This window comes from Pteropus medius, unplaced genomic scaffold (assembly GCF_902729225.1).
Source record: "Pteropus medius unplaced genomic scaffold, Ma_sr-lr_union100, whole genome shotgun sequence".
NCBI classification, from domain to species: domain Eukaryota; kingdom Metazoa; phylum Chordata; class Mammalia; order Chiroptera; family Pteropodidae; genus Pteropus; species Pteropus medius.
In genome coordinates, this window is record NW_024350325.1 from 2,489,101 (window position 1) to 2,511,174 (window position 22,074).

A 22,074-nucleotide genomic window follows, 5' to 3' on the forward strand; every position below is an offset into this window, starting at 1 on the left:
GACATTTGGGAGGTAATCAGGTTTAGATGAGGTCATGACGGCATTAGTGCCCTTACAAAAAGAGGAATAGACATTAAAGCTTCCTCTTACATCCATGTAAGGACACAGAGAGAAGGTGACCATCTGTAGGCCAAGAAGAGAGACCTCACCAAGAAGCAAATCTGCTGACACCAAGACCCTGGACTTCCTAGACTCTAGAACCATGAGAATTAAATGTCTGTTTTCTAGGCCACCTACAATATTTTGTTTACCACCCTTATTAAGAAGTACAGTATCTTTAAACTTTGAAACCTTGTCAGGTTAACTTTATCAAATTATATCTCAATTTTCAAAATATGCTTTTGATGGTATAAACCCACTGATCAGATCTTTTAGAAGAACTGGAAGTAATGTTACCTATATAAAATATGGATAAAAAGGGAGGCACTGGAATTAAGAATATAAAATTACTAAAAAAGGTTTCTAAGAACACAAACTCTTTATGCTCTCAGTTATTTTGATGCCTAATAGACTTTAATATAACCCAATGTCTCCTATTTTTTATATATACACCTGGACCACTTTTCATTTCCCCTGAAAAGGAGTACACAGTTTTCAATCAGTCATAATAACAACTAATCCCAAGTAGCATTTACTTAATTTATATCTGATATTATAAAGTCAATTAAAACCATGTTGCTTTTAGACACAGGTTTATGTTCATAGTAGTACAGGAGTTGGAGCCTGGTGAAGAAAGGTTTTAAGCAAAAGAGATGACTTGGAGAAGTATGGTTTTCAATATGAGTATAAGTTAAAAAGCAAAAATCCAGAAAAAGTCTTCAAGAGTTGTAAAAAAATTACTACAGATGAAGAGACAACACGATCTTTTGAAAAAATACTATCTTTTCAGGAAAAATTACCATTTAACATATCAACAATGGGCAGAAACACAGTACTATGCTTTCAACCCTATAGCAGGTATTTGTTAATCAATTATGGTATTCTTATTCATGGATATCCAAGTGCTACAGCAGGCATAAGATAGAACATATTTGCTATCCCAAGACCATATATATTATCTTTTATAACAGAATTAGAGTCTGAACTTTTAAATAAGTGATTTCTAAATATCTAGCATGTTATCTCCTCAGTACCCTAGTCGTTTGCCATTTAGTCATTTAATAGCACCTACCTAGTGCATGGGTCCTGCATGCTAGATTCGAGCTATCTGGAGGACACAGTTTATTGAAAATATACCATTTTCTTCACAACTCTTTTCCATTTCTAGGTCCTTTTTACTTTATTCAAAATTTTCTTCATCAATTTTACTACGTTAAATTACATTTTTGCCCTGGATGATTTTTTTGTCTAGGCTTTTCTTCTACCCCAAAGACCCAACTTATCTTGTATTTATTTATACAAGGGTTCTTACTGTGATCTGACTGCTGTCTGGTTTAGTGAATGTCTTGATTAAATGCAAGCAATTTTACTCAATGTCTGTTATGAATCAACTCCTATACTGGCAACGAGATATAAATATGGTTATTTTAGACCTTATAATCTATCATTATACATAACATTTGTTGTTTGCTGCCACATTTTGATCAAGTTTTATACCTCACCTCAAAATAAAGTCATGGATTACACCCAGCTTTTTTAAAAAGCTGAAAACCAAATATATTAGGTATACTCACAATTTATAATAACCTATTTTAACTTTTGTTTACTGCATAGTGAAATTACGTCTAGGTTTCATTAATCATTATCAGCTTACATCATCAGTAGTAACAAGGCTTTCGCTGGGAGTAAGTTCTGAGTTTGATGCTATCCAAGTACCAGAATTCACTGACTTTACATTTTCCCCTTCTTTTTCATGGTTCTCAGAAATATGTCTGGATACTATGTCCTAAATAAGGAAATAGATATTTATGTAAAGCATGTATGTTTAATCACAATTTAAAAGCAGAAACAGACAGAAGAATAAATGTTAACACTCCTCACTTCACAGGTTAACTGTGAGAAAGAAATAACACGAAAGATAAAACACTGAAAAACTGTTCAGTAAAAGACTATCTAAAAGCTTCTTGAACTATAGAAGAAGTTTTAAAATGGTAAGAAAGCACATAGTAAACAGATCAAAATACATATGAAACAGGGGCAAATGCATCAGTCTAAGAAAGCAACCAGATAAAATTGTGAAGAACAGTGATACCAGAGAGGATAAGCAAAAGAGATTAGGTACCAGATACCTGCAATGCATATAAAGCCCTCTGTCTTAAGTAGTCTGTATTAAGTAGCTGAAGCTCGTGGAAAAGTTCAATAAGAAAATGTGGACGAGATTCATTTTGAGAAATTAACATAGCTACTTCAGAATAAATAGTATCCCGCAAAGCTTCGAACATGGAAAAATCACTCCCAGTTTCTGGAAGACATAAAAAAGCAGGAAATTAAATCTGATAAAATACTTTCCTCATAATTTCTATTAACTTGTATATTATACTCAGCTTTAAATTACTTAAAAATCAGAGCATACTTAATTCTACTTCAGGGCTTTTAAAGAAGATTATTTTTACTAAGATAAAAATAATCTTAAAAATATCAAGATATATACTGTATATTAGAGAAATATTTAAATGTATCAATAACATTACGTAGCATTACTTAGACCATACTTCTCAGTAATAAACATCTGGAAGATGTTATACATTTACAGGAATAATCAGTGGAAATCTTTCAGCACTTGAATGATATTAGCTAAGTGCAAATAATTTTCTTTTTCTGCTCATATGAACTTGTTATAAAAAAGGAAATTTGTTAATACTGACAATAAACTGAATGCCGCCCATGAGCGCTACCATTTTAAAGGCTTTCTAGGTATGTCTACTAATTCTCAAATCTCAGTGATCATAACTGTAGTGATGAAAATCTGAATTTGTAACTATAACATAAACATAAAAGGTTACTCTTACTACATAGTGTATTACTGACATACTCAGTTGGAGCAGGCAGTGCAAGTTCTCAGTTTCATAGAACCTAGGCAAGTTCTGTTTCATAGAACCTCATTATTTAGCAACAATTCTGCTATATGTATTTGTTAATACAGAATTATCACCTTGACAGGTATACAGTCATACCTTTTTTTAAGAGTACAAATTAGGAACTATTCCTATTTTGAGTTCTCTATGGAAAAAAAAAAATCTAAGTGGCTCTTCTAGTTAAGAAATTCTGTAAACTTTCTAGAGTAATAGGAGATCCACAAGTAGATAAGGATTCAAATTCTACAAAAATCAATATTAACTTTGTAAGAAAGAAAATTTGAAATGTTGAGTTTTTTAATACATTGTTTTCAAATAAATATGCAAAGATAAAGATTGAATTCACTTTTTGCAAGAGAAGGATAACAAAATGCAAAGCAAATAGAGTTTAATGAAAAAACTTTGCACTAATTTCCTAAGTTAACATATTCAGGTCTTGATTTCCACAAGTATAATATAATAATGATAAACTGAAATTTCCCTATCTTGCCTCAAACATTTATGAGTATAAAATGAAAAAGATCTTTTAGTTTTAAAATGTCCAAATGTGATATATTACTACAAAAACAATATTTATTGTAAGAAGGAACCAAAACTATCTCTGTAGGAAATATCTACTTATAGGAAAAATAATCCAGAAAAGATATAATTTAATATGCAAACTTTCAATTTATATATTATAGTTTGACATAACTGTTTAACTTAAAAAATATTTACTATTTCAAAGATATAACAAGCATATTTAATATTTTTATGCCTCTGTGTGATAAAATTATCACTCTAAATTATATATCATTAAAGATTAAATTATTCTTAAACAACAACTATGTCAAACACATGATTCATCCCTCCTGCCTGCAACAGAGAGGTGAAAGTTTTTGTATTCCTCCTCCTGGACTAAAATGCATTAGTTTAGGCTAGAAAAATCCTTAATCTCAGCCAGGTGTCTCTGATTCTATTTTGTTTTTATCCTATTTTAAAAAAGATTCTTTCTTTACAAAGTGACACATATTTAACTCTGTGCTAAGTCCTTGTTTTTCTTCCTTAGATCTCCCTAAAGGTTTATAACAGGCTTTTATTTTTGAGCCATGTGTAGTACAATAGGTATTAAAGAATATTTAGAATTCTAAATCACATGTAACTATACTTAATGAAAATACATACTTTAAAGACAAAACCAACACTTTGGAATCCATAATTTTCCATGATCTTTATTTATCATGGTCTTTGCATTTCGCAGTTGTTTTTATTTAATGGTTTATTCTTTATAGGTGTTGATGGGTAATGAAAAATAAGCAACTACAACAGAAGTCATATATAATACTTAACACCGCAAATCAGAGCTAGGAATGAAAATAACTGCATTTATGTTTTCAAAAAATACTAATGCGCGTAAGCATTTAAGAAATACAATATAAATAACTTCACTAAAACACTAAATTATAAAAAGGTTTCATATTACCCATATGAATGTGTTGGTTATGTTACATACACTAACAGAAAATGAAAATAAGAAAAGCAGCCAATTTTACCAAGTAAAGAATTATAAAAAAAAAAAGCTTTGGAATTTTATGAGTATGAATTTCATTTCACTTTTATAAGCTAAATAACATATATACATTAAGCTAAATCTTAAAAAAAAAAAAAACAGAGCAATAAAACTAAAGAATTTTAGGACCAATGGAAAAAAAATTAACGAAAAGAACAAAAAGTGGACACCAAAACTAAACATACTGTTACCTGGCGCTTCATTGCATGCATTTCTGTTAGACTGCTGTAGTATTCTCCTAGCATGTGCTGTAGGAAAGGGCAGACATAAGGATGAACATAAAATGTGTATGAATAGTAATGACAGGGTCTATAATATGTGAATGAAAAAAAGAAAGAAGTAAATTTCTTTAAAATTGTTTGCCTGAACTGAAATGTTATCACAAGGTATGGTTTATGTTCTATCTAAAAATAATCTCATTTAAAAAAATACCAAAAAATTTGCTATAAACTTATATTGTGACTGATAATAACTGTCATAATAAAACATAAACCATTCACTCTTAGAACCATATGCAGCAAGGTGAACCTCTCAGAACTCTTGAAGCAGAAGTGGACTGTATAATTCAATAATAGCAGTCACATATGTTACATTCTAATAATCATATAACAAAAACTAGTATTACAGGCTATAAAAAATGTTTAGGTTAGTGGTTAAAACTAAGTCTTTTTAGAAAGTATGTAAATACAAAGGTATATTTTCCAGTACATTTTTCAGTTCACCAAAATTCAATCATTTTATTATTCTAAGTGACAGTAATAAGGTCTGAAGTATCAAAACCAACTATCAATTACTTAGGTCATTATTTACTGCCTTTCCCCAACCTCCAGCCAAATGTTTACTCTTTCAAGACATCACTATTTGATAAAGATAGTGAAATGAGATGAAAATTATAGTAAAATGTCAGGGTCAAGACAATAAAACTGATATATTTGCCAAAAGGATCCTAGACTTAACAAGAGATCATGATTCAAACTTAAACTCTACACTTCCCAACAATATGACCTTCAGGAAGACATTTCAAAATACCAAGGGAAAAAAAAAAAAGATTATTTTTCTGATTACAAAATACTCACTATAAAAATTTTAGAAAACATAAAAGAGTTTAAAGATGATAACAGCACTATTAACATTTTGATGCATTTTCTTCCAGTCTTTTTTCATTCAGACTTTTATTTAAACATAGTTGGAATCAGATGGTTCAGAAAACACTAAATCTCAATTTTTTTTTTCACTTTTGTTTTCCTAGGATGAATGCCTACAGCAAAAGTTATTAAAGGCATTACTTTTGAAAAAGCTTTCCAGAAAAATTGTACCAGTTTATAATATTACTGGCCCTTCATGAGTGCCGTAAAAAATCAGGTACCCTCTCTGACCACGTATCCTCATGTGTAAATGGAAATAAAACCAGTTCACAGGATAATGAAGCTCAAGTGAGATGAGTAATTTGTTTAATTTGAAAACAATGAAGTATAATACAAATGGTCATTGCTATTATCACCAAGGATCTTACTGACTACTGAGAACTGAGTCTATATATTTCTTCGAAATGTACTTATTCTTTAAAAATTAAGAAAGTACTAGTACTTATTTAAATTAAAACAATGGCAAATACCTATGACTCCATTTAATAACACTGAGTAACTATCACATGTCAGGTATCATGCTAACATTTAAGATACAAATATGAAAAGGTATTATCTGCTGCCAAGGGACTCAAAAAGGTGATATAAGACACTTAGTAGGTAAATACTATAAAAGGTGATACAGGCAATGAAAGAGGCTACAGCAAAACAAAAACATGGGGAAAGAGAAACCTATCCCAACTCGGATTTGGATGTAATTTCAGAGTTGCAGAATTAAGACTTTATTTGAGTCTAGCAGAGAAAAGGGCTTAAAAGAGCACAAAGGACTTGAGGCAAAAAAAGATAACTGCTGAGGCGAGAAACAGAGTGAAAGCTATGAGAAAAATTCAGTTCAATGCCACTATAAGAGTAAAGTTCAAGGCAGAGGGCGATAAGAAATGAGTCTGAAGAGGCAGGAAGGAACCAAATCTCTGCTGCTCAGATAAGTCATTACATTAAGTCATTTGGACTTTCTCCTATAGGCACAGTGAAAGCCAAAGGTTTTAAGCAAGAGAATGATATGACTGTTTACTGAATCCTTATGCGGAAAGGATTTTCAGAATTTTAAATTATATGTTCCAAGTTAATGTTAATTATACTTTTTTGTTTAGAATTTTATCAAAATGTGCTAAAAGCTTTATCACAATAAAAATATTTCCAGTTTACATTTCTTGATATAAATGTGTACTGTTATCTCTACGAAATCTTGCACGTTAATAGAAAAGTATGATAGACCAATTTTAAAACTTCTTTTAATATAGCTTTAGCTTTTCAAATCTAAGATGAAGTTCTTAAATTAAAGCAAACCAAAAAGGAACATACCTGAAGATATTTCTGTAGACCTACTACATTTTATTATTTTTTCCAGCTGCTCATGATTCTTTCTGCTGAATACTTTTGCTTGAACAGGCTCTTCAGTTTGGGCTGAATGTCTGTTCCTACTTTTGCAAGGTTCACATGTGCTAGACAAACTGGCACTTTCATACCCTTGAGTAAAAAAAGTGACAACTATTATCAGTTGTAACTAACTCAAAATGAAAGGGAAATTGATTCTCATACTGAAATAGGAGAGGTAACTCAATTTAGAATGAAGGCCTGGTATAAACAGACTACATAACAGTAAATGGTATGTCTTGGAGATATCATTGCAATAGCCTTTGAAAGAATAGGGTAACTAATAAATTCTATCGCTTCATTGTCTTTTGATATCTGTCATAATGAGCATATCCCAATTCAAATTATATGGCAGACTTTACATGATCCGAATTCTCTACTAGACTCCAAGTTAACAATTTTTCAATATTAGGAAACATGAGAAAAAAATCACATCCAATCTATATAAGATGTCCATAAAGAGAGAAGAGTAATGGGCATTAGTCAAATGTCTCCCTTCTTATTACACCTTTTATGTAATATGATTTGGTTAAAAAGGTCTTACCCACCCACAGGTTATATAAATATATATATTTAGCAGAATATATGTATATATACATATATATTCTACTAAACTTTTCTTCTAAATTTCATTTTTTAATATTTATTTTGGTATGAAGCACAGTAAGAATTCAATTTTATTTTGTTCCAAATGGGTAGCTGGTTATACTTACTCTTTTTCCCATTAATTTAAAACACAAACTTGGTCAATATATTAAATCTCCATTTTTATTGAATTTTATTTCTGGGCCTTCTGTTTAACTTATCTATCTCAATGCCATTTTCATTATTTTAGCCACATAAGTTTTATAGTATGTTTTAACACCTGGTAAGCCAAGTCCTACCACCTAGCTTTTCTTGGTTATTCTTGACTATTTCTCCTTCCAGGTAAACTGTAAGATATTTTTCCCAATTTCAATAACCATCAATGGGGATTTGATATTTAATAATTTTATGCATTCTCATCTAAGAACATGGTTATGTTTTTTACATTTGTTCATTTTTGTTTCATGTTCTCCAAAAATATTTTATAGTGTTTTTACAGAACTAGGACTTTCCTTGTTAAATTTAAATTTATTCCTAAGGGCTTCCCCCGCCCCCAAAAGGTTTGGATACTACTATGAGAATATTTCCTCCCACTTCCGTTTCTATAATAAACCCTATTGACATGTCTAATATTCTTTTTGACATGTTACAGATTAAATTTCCTATTTTACTTTAAATTTTGAATTTGTATTAACTGATTGAGCTACTATTTACTTTACTGAACTGTTAACCTCCCCTTTTCACCTTCCCCTATATAAAGATCTAAATTCTGATTCAAATGTTGTTTCTGTAGTTTTCCTCAAATAGAATACATCAATATCTTTTCACCTTGACAGGTGAAGGGTCTCTAATTTGAGTACAGGATTCTTCAGTTGCAGTCCTTTTTCGTCTGCATATGAATGTTATTCCATTTTCTTCTATTTCTAAGATTGTCTGATTTTAATTTGGTTCTTTTTCATTGTATATAACTTGTTCTTTCAGTCTGTAACCTTAGATTTTTACTATTTTCTTAGAATTCTGGAATTTTATCAGAATATCATAGGGTGTGTGTGTGTGCACAGGAGCTTTCCCTCCTTGCCTCCTGGCTAGACAGCCGCTAACTGTTTTGATCCTCAGCCCTCAGTCTCTCTTCATTAAAGAGTCCTCTTTATTATTTAATTATTGTCTCTCCACCTATTTTTTCTCTCCTTTAGAACTCCTCGCCTATCAGATCTCCAAGATTTGTCCTTAAGCCTCTAATCATTTTTCTCTTGATCCTATCTCTGAGTACCTTTTGCTCTGTGTAATAATGTAAGTCTTCCTCTCAACTTTCTAGGCTACTAGTTGGGACTTAATAATATTCATCCCCTTTTCCAAATAATCTAAACATTGTATGTGAAAATAATTCTTTCTAGTTCTAAATTTGTTATAATTCAATCCGCTAAAGTGTTATTATTTTGTTCACGGAGTATTTCCTTCAATAATTCTGTATTCACTAGATTTTGCCTGTTCTAGTGGTCTGTTTCAATGTCTTCTCTCTGGTTGCTGGTCTCTTTTATATGCATTGTTATATTCACTAGGCTAATCACAACTCTTACCTACCACTGAGGCTGGAATCCACTGCTAGGTAGCTTTAATGGCAGCAGCTGACAGTGCTTAGAAGTCTCACTTCTACAGTGAAGCAATATTCTGGCTAGCAAGTTGTTGGTCTCCCATTGAGACAATAAAAAGAAGTCTGTCTCCTCAGCTGCAAAGGTAAATGCTAGCCGAGGTTCAGGGTAGGGAGGATGCCACATACTTGTTTCACAACATCCTTGCCCATTAGTACCTTGAAGTGGCAAAAGACTGCTACTCTTGGAAGGGAGGGGGATGCCAAGAATAGAAGGGGTGTGATCTCCTCAACCAAGTTAAGTGTGGTTCTCCAGAACCACAGAGATCTGATCCTTGTCCCAGACACTCTCTGAAAGAGCCAGTGGATATGAAACCTTGCTGCTTACATACTTCATATCATAGCAACTACTCTGCTAATAACATATTCTCAATATACTATCAGTTTATTCTCTGTGATAGAATATCTGGAGTTAACTTTCCCTTTCTATTTCTAAAGCCATCATTCAAGTCAGGATTTCATTATCTCACTTTAGGTTCCCGGTTTCTTCATTGATCTCTCAGACTAAACTCTAGCCACTCTCATTTACTCTGCACAAACTTTACTGAAAAAAAGAGTTCTCTTGGTTATTTTTGACCTTCATATAAAACAGGTCCAGCAATAAAGAGTATGATTGCTAAAATATGAAATATGAAATTGGTAGTACTATTGTTCATTTACTAGCAAACAAAGCTCTGATGAAAAGTATGTTATTCTCACAAAAATTAAGCTTGTTATTGAATCATGTGAAAAATACTGAATGAATTCTAATCAAAATTAAAACACAGATTTTGTGGCATACACAAAATTCTCTTTGAGAAGCACCAACAGGAACTTCAGAGATAAACATACCCTCCAAAACAGCTGAAACTGTGAAAAAAACCATGCTACAATCATTTAATGCTACAAAAAAGTTTTAAAAACTATGGTTTTATGAGTTCCAAATTAAAAACATCAAGGGCTAGATTTCCAAAGATAAGGTGCTAGTGTGTGACTGAATTATTTCTCTTTGGAGCACTTTAATAGTAATCCTCCAGGGAGAGTAGGAGACTTAATGAGGTTAATAATAACTCAAGAGTAACACTTGCTGGGCCAGCCAGAACAACAACACATGACATTCATTATTGTAAAGGTGTTATCCTCTATCCCATTTCATCACATCTTGCCTTATCCTCATCATTTTCCTCAGAATGAGTGGCTGACATAGCTAGAAGAAACAGGTCTTCTAGTCGTGTCTCCATTATAGGGAAACAGCTCAACCACGGCACCCTGCATGTATCCACATATGGCACACAGGCAAGTACTAAACTGTAGCTCAATCTAAGCCTTTACAGAAGGCCTTATGATGAACCTCCTGGAACATGGAACACAAGAACATGGGAGGTTTGTGAAGAGTTGCTATGTGGTCATGTTTACTTGCCTCCCCATCTCCCCTGGAAAGCTGTCATGAAGTTTTTCATTTCTCTGGTTCTAATGACATGAGACCTTTCTGTCTCATCCTGAGGACACATCTCTATTCTAAAAAGTGGCTTAGCTATAGCACAGTATTGGTTCCTCAGCAACAGATGTCCCACCACTCATGTTACAACTGCCATCTGGCCCCTTTTGTTTGTGTTGCCCTTACGATGTATAGAATAAGAGATACAGGAAGCTGGCACCTTTAGGTACTCTTCCTTTCTCTCCCTATGTAAGTAATAAACTCTGGATCTAAAAAGGGCTGTTTTTTTACTGTCCACATTCTTTAGAACTTCCTTGCCTAATGCTTAGCATCTATTTAATCTCAATCTCCATTAGTGAGCAACAGGAAGTGGAAAAGAAATGAAAAGATTTAGGGATGGGAAGAATCCCGAAGTCAGTACATTAATAATTCTAGGCAAGTTTCCAAGAAAAAAATGAGGAAGATCTAGACTATATGCTCCTACTCCTCTTAATAATATCAAGAAGGAATGGACCTGGTAGCTTGTGGCTAAATTATGCATCTGGTAACCAAATTATAGGCAAAAAATCATATTCACATCAGAATAAAATGAAGTTTAAAAGATGACTATCACATAATTTGTAAAATCTAACTTCGCATACAATAACATGTATCTTTACATGAGACTTTCTAAAGATTAAAATACATTACTATCATGGGAAAAAATGCTAAATGAAGATTTAGCATGCCACTTCTGAAACACTGTCAATAGTGTAATGCACACAGTTCAGTCTAGTAAGTTTTGGACACTATACCTGGCTGTGCACTAAGTCTCTCAAGACAGCAACCTAAGTCGCTCTATGCTGGTGTATTTGTCATAACCTATTTCCTTCCCTAGTTCCTCTCATTTTTCCTTCCTGCCTTGTCCTGACTCCATATTTTTTTGTTACTACAATTTGGAATGCTCCATACACCTCCATTACCACTTCCTTTACAACAAAGTATACATCTTTTCTTCTAAGAAATCAGGGCTATTTCTATGCCATAAAGAGAACGAAAGCAACATAAATTAGTGGTTTGGCTTAGTGTTGCTCAGACTTTAATGTGCACCTATTCATATTAAAACACCTGGAATCTTGTTAAAATGTATGTTTAAAAACAATGGAAAGACATTCAAGTAGATTGGGCCCCAAAATGTACATTTCTAATAAGCTCCCAGATGATGTCAATGCTGCCTGTTCATGGCTCACATTTTGAAAAGCAAGGATTTAAGCTGACTAATTTGACTTTGCTACATATTAGTTTGTGCTATCAAGTCTTTTTTGTGTGTATGTGTGTGCCCTACAGATGGTTTCAAATGCCTACTGATCAAATGTGAAATATATGTTTTGGGCAGGTATTTTTATATTCAAGTATAAGAGAACACATAGATCAGAATGTCAGTCTTTGCCTTGAATACAGCTGCTTTGTACATATATAGAAAAGTAACTCCTCAAAATAAAGGGGTTTCAAAAATACAAATATACCAGTATTTCTAGGTTTAGGTAGACATGACCATAACTTGACTAAGAGCCCTCTCAGACCCTGCTCCTCAAAGTATAGCCCACAGACCAATACCGGCAATACATGGGAGCTTGTTAGAAACACAGACTCTAAGGTCCCTCCCCAGACTGCCTGAATCAGAATCTGCCATTAAACAAAATTCCCAAGGAGATTTGTATGAAACATTAAAATTTAAGAAGCATGGCCCTAGCACACTCAAATTAACTAAGTGAATAAAAGAATGCTGGGATAACAAATGTTAGTTTTTCTTCATTTACTCATGACAGAAAGCATTTGGGCAGGGCAGGAGGGGAAGTATTAGCGAATAAAAAGTTCAATGAGTTAACTCAAAAGGCCTCTCTCAAAATGGCTATTATCTACTTAAATGTTCTCTGGTGGCACCAAGAGTAATCTTGGAGAAAGCATAGTAGTTGTATTTTCATTTGAATGGTTTCAGATCATTGACTAATTTACTAATAAATCAGCTCCTCCCAAACCCATTAACTGAAAAATTATTTAGAATATGACAATGTGTAGAAATGTTAGAAAATGTTACCTCTGTTCAAATTTGTTTAACCATCTTCACGTGGGGTAGGAGTAGGAGCCAAGGACTTCAATGGTACATTAAACATCAAAATGAAAAAAAATGTACATATCCTTGTGTACACCTATAGTTTGTCAGATTTTTCAAGGATTCCATTACTAAAAAATGATGAATGCTGCCAGAGTTTACAAGTGGATTTTTTACTACAGGATTTCTCAGGACCTTTACTTACATATATGGTGAGCTTCCAAGAGAGGGAGCTTGCAATATGCAGTGATTTTTCAAACTTTTCTGATTATAAGCCTAGAATACTTTGTCCTTAAGCATAAAATACTATCTCCTTGAATTCAGAACAAGCACTCAAAGACACAGCCAAAAAGTAATCTATGCAAACTTGAAAAGGCATCCTTTAGCTAATATTCTAGATTTCAGTTAGTAAAACTATTTTTAACATATGGTTAACACTGCAGAGAAATTTGATATGATGTTCAACAGCAAGATTCAAAAAAATATGGGTTAATATCATACCTTATTAACTAAGATTCAGTTCCTGCAGGGCTAAGAGCAAACTTGTTTTAAAAGTGGTTTCATCTATATAATATTCAAAGACTGCAATATAAAGGCCCACATTTCTTCAAATTAATCAGTCAAGAATCTAACCAGAAGTCATGACTAAAATGTTGCATGTAGGACAAGATATAATACTAAAAGTGAGAGAATAGTAAAACTTGGGCATTCTAGCAATTTTTTAAGTAACTTACAAGATTTGCAAAAAAACTTGACTTCACAAGTAGCCACATATACAGGAAATACAAGAAGCTCTAAGACTCACAAAAAAGAATAAATGCCATGTTTAAAAATATCTACAATATCAAACTCTATTTGATAAATTTCATAAAAAAATAAAATGTGTAATGGTAACTAAAAATGACTTTGTTCAAGTAGGTGTAGAACAGTGTCCACCCATCTAGCCATACTGAAATTAAATATGTCAATATGCCAGAGTAAGGTTAATCAACATTTATAACCAATAGATATTCAACACCTTCAATACTTACCAATATTTTTAACTCTGCTTTTCAGCTGAGAAGAATGCCTCTTCTTACTCTTTGATTTAGGAGTTTTATCTTTAGATGCCAGGCTGGCCTGTGCAGATGCTTTTCTTGTCTTGAATGTTTTAGTTACTGTTGTTGGATCTACTGGATCAGGCATACTGCTAAAGCTTTCTAATGACTCGTCATCAAAATGGCGTCTTCTGTTGGTATCTAACTGATTTTTGCGATTACTATTTGTAGTTTTCTCTACAGACACTGTAAATCCAGTCTTGATAAATGGTTTTTCTACTTCACCTTCTTGGGCATATAACCATGGTGTCCTACTGTTTTCCACTTCCTCTTCAGACTGTTTCTGATTCCTTACCAATGAAAATAAGTTTTTATATAGATTACAATGATAGATTTCTGTTTACTGAAAACTCCAGATATAGTGCTTAATTTATATTTACTAGTAGATTTAGGTAAATAAAATCGTCAACATGCTAAATATTTTCACAAAAATATGCATTAAATATGTAAATATTATATAGACTAGTGTACTAAATTATCTTAAATTTTAATACTGAACTCTTCTCACTAGATCATTTCATTGGCAAAAGTCCCAAACCAAAGATCTAGCATTCTTAATAGAAGAGTAGGAAAGAAAAATCAAGGAAGAATGGGACATACAAGGAAAACACAACAACAAAACAACTTGAAGAAAGAGCTAAGATCTGTAGCAGAGGGTCTGAAACATACATGGATTTGTATCCCCTGAAGCAGTTCAACTAGAATCAAAATTTGGTGAAAACAATGGCCATGCAACTAGTAATTTATTTCTCTTGGTGTTTTCTAGTTTAGTTCTGTTGGTAGTGTCATTTTCCAAATTTTATCTGCTAAACATTGGCATCCCTTAATACCTTAAAAGATATATTTACTGGTTATCTAAATTTGGGAAAAACAGTCAAAACAAAGTTAAACAGGTCTGTAGAATTTCTCAGAACTTTTAATATGCCAATGTACTTTACAAAATGTCTTAGAAGGAAACATAGAAAGATGTCCAAAACCTTTTATCACAGAACTTGACATAGGCAACAGTGCACTTAAGAACATAATTTGGAAGACAATGAACTACAGAGTTTAACTTAAGACAAAGATTAGCAAATTTACACTTTGCAGGCCAAAACTCAGCCTGCTGCCTGTTTTTGTACGGCCTGACAGTGAAAATAATGTTTATATTCTTACATGGTTGGGGGGCGGGAGGGAAGGAGTGGAGGGGAATCGAAGGAAAAAAATATGTGACACAATTATATGAAACTCAATTTCAGCCAATAAATAAGGCATTATTGAAACACAAACACTCATTTGTTTACATATTGTTTATGGTTGCTTTTGTACAAAAATGGCAGACATAAAAGGGAATGACAGGCACTGTAGGGCCAGCAATATTTACTATCTAAGCCCTTCACAGGAAAAGTTTTCTGACCCTGGCTCAAGACAACACTGTTCATCTGACCTCTCATCTCCATCCTAAATCAGGGAACCTATACTAGTTGAGATTTTCTGGAAGGGCTGAGGTCTAATTTAAAGTAGGTCAAATATCTGAAACAATATTAGATACCTATAGCTATCCTTTCTTACTATCAATTATGTATAAAATAGAGATAATAATGAAGTAGGGACCTTCCAGTAGGAAGGCTATTCATTAAAACTTTGAAAAATGTTTATTGCTTATGATAGAGATTCATTCAACCATCATTTCTGAATGGCAACTATACACTATAAACACTGTTGGTTCTGACAATATAATACTTTTATAAAGTAATATGAGATTTAGTAGGGAAAAATGGTTAGTACAGCTTAGAAAAACTCAGGGAGGTCAATCATAGGACTCCTAGAGGCAAATACAAAGTTGAAGTCTACAAGTTTTTGGTTAATCACATAAAAAAAATTCATGATTTAACAATTAAATAGTGTCAAATTGCTAATTTAATCCCATAATTAAAGATAAAAATATGAATTATATATTTGTAAAAGGCTAGGAAAGATAAAATCACAGAGATACTTCTGACAAACAAATATTAAGCTCAACTGACCTCTAATCTTCATCCTCCTAAAAAGATTTTTCTGAAGCAAGAATAAAAAGACTAATATTTTCACCAGCTTGCTAACAAAATCATTTTCTGGATTAAGACAATCATTAAAAACATTATTTTCCAGCTATAAAAATGCTTACAGAATGATCAATCTGACCTGCTATAACTAGTGTTTAACACTATTTGAGTCAAAATTATATTTAGGAAGATTATTATATTAAAAAAATAATATATGATGAGAAACAGAGAAAAAGAAATCTATGATTGGTACCATATATCACTAAAACTTCCTTGGCTAAAGTTGTTTTTATAATCTAACAGTACTCGACATTACATTTGGATAAGTGTTACAAACTCATTCTGATCAGGAGCTCTCAATCAAATAAGGGAGACATCGCTTTGTAACAACTGACCTCTGGTAGTTAATATTAGTTCTTAGTCCTAAATCAGTGAACTTAAAGACGGATATCACATTAAAGCCAAAACACAGTCAATGGATCATGTCTTACCCTTCTAAAATAAATCTCACAGGACACCCTGATCAAAACTCTGAACTGCTATATAGGGTTGATAGTAGGTTTGGCAGCAGGTGTATGCCTGAGCAACATCTAGTGTGATGTCCAAGTTTCATATTCCCAACACCACCAGGCCAAACAATCACAAACACCCTCCTTGTGTTTTCAAATTACATGTAATTAGATGTAATCACAAAAGTGATGTTTAAGCAAATTCTAGATTATGTTTGCAATCGAGTACCTTTGTTTTTCTGGTCCAATAGAAGAACTGCTTTCAAAAGGTTTTGGAAAAGCCATATATTCTGTTTTTCCTGAAGAATGCTGGGCTAATGGTTGCTGCTGTTCAGTGGGTGTAGAAATATTCTGAGAAAAATCTCCAAAGTTAGAAGGAAATAAAGGGCTGAAATTCATACCTAATAAAGTAATGGATAAGACAATAGAGCTTCTTTAGCCTTACTATGAAATTAAAAGACAGTTCTAATTAAATGTGGCATTCATATGCACCAAAACAAAAATCTGTTAATTAAATGAACACTCATTTATTAAATCACTGTTTACAGCTCAGCCCACTATGTTTTCAGCATTTGTGACACGAAGATAAATAAAGATTTTATCCACTTAAAAGCTGAGTTAGAAATAATAGTACCTAACATCAAATTATTATGGGATGCCAGACTCTACTGTAGGCACTATACATATTATTTCATTTAATGCTCAAAATGACGCTATGAAGTAGGTGTTCTATTCGTTTTACCAGAAATGAATAGGCTTAGAGATGAAACGTCTAGTAAATGGAAGAGCAGATGAGATGTTGGGTCTGCATGGCTCCAAAGCTTAACATGCTTTAAGCTCTACTTTAATTGAAAAAGTAAAATATAATTAAATACTTGCCATACAGTGCCATAGTGCCATATCAGAAGTATTTGCAAGGGGCTACTAACAAACAACCTGGGGGATAAAGGGTTCTGGGATGACGTCACAAAATTTGAAGTGGTTTGTGAAGAATGAACAGTCTTTGTACAAGGCTGGCACTGGTATGAAGCACACTGCAGTGAAAAGGAACTGCATGTGCAATTTCTTATATTATTTGTTACTTAAAAGCCTACTCAAAAAAAGGTTTGCTGCCAATGCTAATTGATACCCAAGAGCTAAAAAGCTTGTTAAATTTTTCTAACACCATTGTTTCTATAATCCTATTAAGAAAATACACTGTGGTATTTTTATTCATTTATATTTATATTCACAAAGCCCTTCCAAATCTCTTTCTCCCTGGAAAACACCTTCTTGAGTCACTTCATCTAACTGCTCACTTAACTTATTCCACCTCTAGAATGTCTTTTGAATTATTACTTTTCCTTTACACCTACCACCAATGCCTTAAGTGAGCTCTAATTTTTTCCCCTGCTATTAAGGCAACAGTTTTCTATTTTCTTTACGCCAGCTATATTCTTGGCTCCTTCTCTCCTATCTAACCTCAACACTATCACCAGTGTAAACTTTCTTAAATATATATCTCATGCTATCTCCGTGCTCAGAATCCTTCAAGGGCCCCTCTCATTTGCAACAGAAAGTCTCAGTTGCTCTGCAAAGCACAAAAGGCCTCTGCTGCTCTCCAGCCACATCAATTATTCTTAACCTGCCATGTCCCTAAAAACTAGCCACACTTATGACCTTCAAATTCTCTATGTGATATACTGTTTCATTGCTTTGTAACTCTGAGTGGTTCCATTGATTAGAAAGCCCTTTCCCTTATAATCTCCCTGGAAATAAATTCTATTCATTTTTTGCTTAAATAACACTTTTTCTGGAGAAAATTTGTAGATGATCTCTTGCCCCAAAGAAGAACAGGCCACTACCTCCCTTTGCACTCATGGCACTGCACTAAGCATTTATTAACATTCTTAGCTTTCTCACTAGACTCTAAATTCCTTAAAGCATTGGTCTTACCTTTGAATCCTGTCATTTATATAGTGTCTAGCACATAATGGGTGCAGGAAAAAAGTCTGAATAAAAGCCTAAGTACACACCTTTAGTCTAGTAACAAATCTCCCTACCAAGACATGAAGCTTCTCTAGAAGAACATTATCTTATTCATCCTTATTCTCCTAATATTTACATAATGCATGGTGTACAGGAGGCTTTGGATAGGTTACTTCCCTTTCTCCTTAATAAAGCTGCTAAATAATTCAAAGGTATAAGATTTAGCAATCATTCATAAATAGTTTAATTAATTCCATTACCAACCATATTAAGGTTAAGTTTTCACTATAAACACAGAAAAGTTTGTAACTTTCCTTACAAACATTTCCTACCACTCCAAAGAGACTGATAAAAATCCATGCAATAGACATTTAATATTCTCAAATACTTTATACTTGTTTATTTTCCCTTTCAGTTTTCAGTCACTTACCTGGTGCAAATGATGAAAAATTAGTAAACCCAGGTAGGTTAAATAGATTTACAGGCTGTGTTGGAAAGGTGAAAGGACAAAATAAACTGGGAGAAGAAGGATGTGATGCGTTACTGCCTCTTTCCTTGCTTCCAGGTTTTTCTGGATGCTGATTTTGTTGGCGTGTAAGTTCACTTAGCATTTGTTTCAACCTATAAAAATTTAAGAAGTCAGTAATCTAAGAATCAGTTATATTACCATCTATTTAAAGTTCATTCAACCTCAAAGGCAAGGGAAGTAAAAGCAAAAGTAAATGAATGGGACTATATCAAACTAAAAAGCTTCTGCTCAGCAAAAGAAATCGTCAACAAGGTAAAGAGACAATCATCCAAATGGGAAAATATATTTGCAAGCAACACCTCCAATAAGGGCCTAATATCCAAAATATACAAAGAACTCATACGACTCAACAACAACAACAAAAATGACCCAATAAAAAAATGAGCAGAGGACCTGAACAGACACTTCTCCCTAGAGGACATACACATGGCCAACGAACATATGAAAAGTTGCTCAACATTGCTAGCTATTAGGGAAATGCAAATCAAAACCACAATGAGATACTATCTTACACCTGTTAGAATGGCTATAATCAACAGGACAAGCAATAACAAATGTTAGAGAGGATGTGGAGAAATAGGAACATTCATACACTGCTGGTGGGACTGTAAACTGGTACAGCCAGTGTGGAAAACAGTATGGAGGTTCCTCAAAAAACTAAGAATTGATCTACCATATGAGCCAGCAATCCCTACACTGGGTATTTACCCCAAAGACTTGAAAACTCATATCCGAAAAGATATTTGCACACCAATGTTCATAGCAGCATTATTCACCATGGCCAGGATATGTAAGCAACCAAAGTGCCCTACGATAGATGACTGGCTAAAGAAGCTGTGGTACACATATACAATGGAATATTATTCAGCCATAAGAAGAGATGAAATACTGCCATTTGCGACAACATGGATGGAACTTGAGATAATCATGCTAAACGAAATAAGCCAGACAGAAAAAGTTAAAAATCACATGATATCACTTATATGTGGGAAATAAACCTAAAAGCAACAAATGAGCAGGACAAACAAACAGAGACTCATAAACATGGACTATAGGCTAGTGGTTACCAGAGGACTATAGATTAGTGGTTACTAGTGGGATAGGGGAAGAGGGGGAAATAGACAGGGTAAAGGGGGTCAAATATGGGGGGGGTAGGGGAGGGTGAAGTGGGTAAACGTGATCAAATATATAGTAGCTGAAGGAAACTGGACTTTGGGTGGTGAACACACAATATACAGATGCCAAATGATAATATACATCTGAAAATTATATGACTGTATTAATCAATGTTACCAATAAACTTAATTAAAAAAATAAATAAAATAAAGTACATTCAGAAAGAATATATGCAAGAAGTGATTCAAAAGCATGCAAAACAGGCTGACTGCTCTGATATTTACTACAACAAATATGTGCTTGTCCTGCAGGCTTAATTCAGTAACTTAGCCTTTTGAACAAGAACTGCTCTTTGCACGTCTATCAGATAGTTAAGTATAACTGTATGAAGCTCATTTTTTTGTGTGTGCAGCTTTACTGAAATAAGTTACACACCATATAATCCACCTAATGTAAGTGTGTAGTTGAATACTATAAATTTTTAAAAACAAAGGTCAAGTCCACAATATTAAAGAACACTGGGCAAATCATGGCTTATAAAATTCTCAGGTGACAGAAGACTTAAACATGCAATTTGGCTCTGTCCTTTTGCCCCAGAAGATAACTGTAAAATCCCCTGCTCAGTTTTTGCCCTTATTATATAGTCTCACTACTTCTAAGAAACAGATTACCTCTGTACATTATTCTGTTGCCATGTTAGCTGTGCATAGCACTGATTCAACTGGTGCATTATAAGGTGTACTTGAGGAGAGCCAACATTGCTGGGCATAACACTGTAAGGACCCGTGAGAAGAGTTTGGAGCAGACAAGATAGAGTCTATGGAAAGAAAAAAATTCATAATAGTTACTGATAACTTGAGAAAAATGTAGGACACTTCAACAACAAGATTTAAAAAATTTACTTTCATAGTAAACTTTACCTGCTGGTCTTGCATCAAAGTCTGACAAATACTGACACTGAAATCAAGTTGTTTCTTTAGTTGACTGATTTGTTCTTGCCATTGCTCTTTCTCTTCTACATAAGAGAGTTCTGATACCCAGCGAAGGTTTTCCTGACGTTGCATGCTGATATTCTGTTGTCTTGTCTTGGCTAAAGGACGATAATTTCCATCTGCTGAAAAAGGGCGACTATTCTTCCACCTAATGAAAGATTTAAAGCATTAAGTCATCATATATAATTGTTCGGTTTTTAAAATCTAGCAGTAAACCCTGACATCCTGGTGCATAGAGCAGTATTCTCTTTTTAAGTTTGAAAGACCCAAAAAATACAGAAAACAAAGGGGAACAAACATTCCAGGCTTTTAACCTTATACAATTATCATTTTTTACTCTTTTCCAGTGTTTTTCATTTATGTCTTAAAAACAGAAGTATACACACAATTCTGTATTCTGCAAAATAAAAATATTTATTATATCACGAGCATTTTTTTCATTCTTCATGCTTTAAGCTTAGCCATATTACATCATCAACTGGAATTACTTAGCCATTTTTTAATCGTGAAACATTTTTCACTCTTAGAACAATGTAATGAATATCTTTAAAAAAGCTTTTTCACTATTTACGATTTTTTAATTTTTGCTAAACTCCCCAAAACAGAAGCAAAGATCAAAGCTTATAAATCCTGATCCTGTCTAGCTGGGATGTATCTCAGCAACACTTGTGATATAATACAAAATTTATTTGGTCTTTGTCCCAGATTTCAAACAGTGCTCCTCCAACTCTTGGCATCCCTGAGTATCTTTTGTTATTCATAATAAGCCCCTTTAAACCACACAAGTGTTTATGTTAATAACTCTTGGCAGGCCCCAGACAGCTTCATTTTAGGGGCTGGTCACCAAAAAAACCAACCAGGTGATTATAAAGGAGTTGGCACGTTCAGCTCCATTCCTCTAACTCCAAGGAGCGTAGTAGGGTAGGGAATGGAGATTATTTAATCACTTATAGCCAGTGATTTAATCAACTGTGTGTATGTAATGGAACTGCCACCAAACTGCTGAACTAGGCAG

The 22,074-nt window shown here is 33.4% G+C and overlaps 1 protein-coding gene across 35 annotated transcripts in view; it reads right to left on the minus strand.

The window, feature by feature from the left end:
- Positions 1 to 22,074, minus strand: part of PCM1 (pericentriolar material 1) — a 79,871-nt gene that overhangs the window by 21,787 nt on the left and 36,010 nt on the right. For 20 of the 35 annotated variants that reach the window (XM_039839263.1, XM_039839256.1, XM_039839250.1 and 17 more), the window contains 9 exons: positions 20,988 to 21,207; positions 20,739 to 20,884; positions 18,853 to 19,043; positions 16,684 to 16,855; positions 13,856 to 14,211; positions 7,011 to 7,175; positions 4,755 to 4,811; positions 2,229 to 2,401; positions 1,754 to 1,885 (listed from right to left, as the gene is read on the minus strand). In XM_039839263.1, the coding sequence (XP_039695197.1) occupies positions 1,754 to 1,885; positions 2,229 to 2,401; positions 4,755 to 4,811; positions 7,011 to 7,175; positions 13,856 to 14,211; positions 16,684 to 16,855; positions 18,853 to 19,043; positions 20,739 to 20,884; positions 20,988 to 21,207 (1,612 nt within the window). The remainder of the gene's footprint in view (positions 1 to 1,753; positions 1,886 to 2,228; positions 2,402 to 4,754; positions 4,812 to 7,010; positions 7,176 to 13,855; positions 14,212 to 16,683; positions 16,856 to 18,852; positions 19,044 to 20,738; positions 20,885 to 20,987; positions 21,208 to 22,074) is intronic. The other 15 variants (XM_039839267.1, XM_039839264.1, XM_039839262.1 and 12 more) reach the window with 2 other exon arrangements.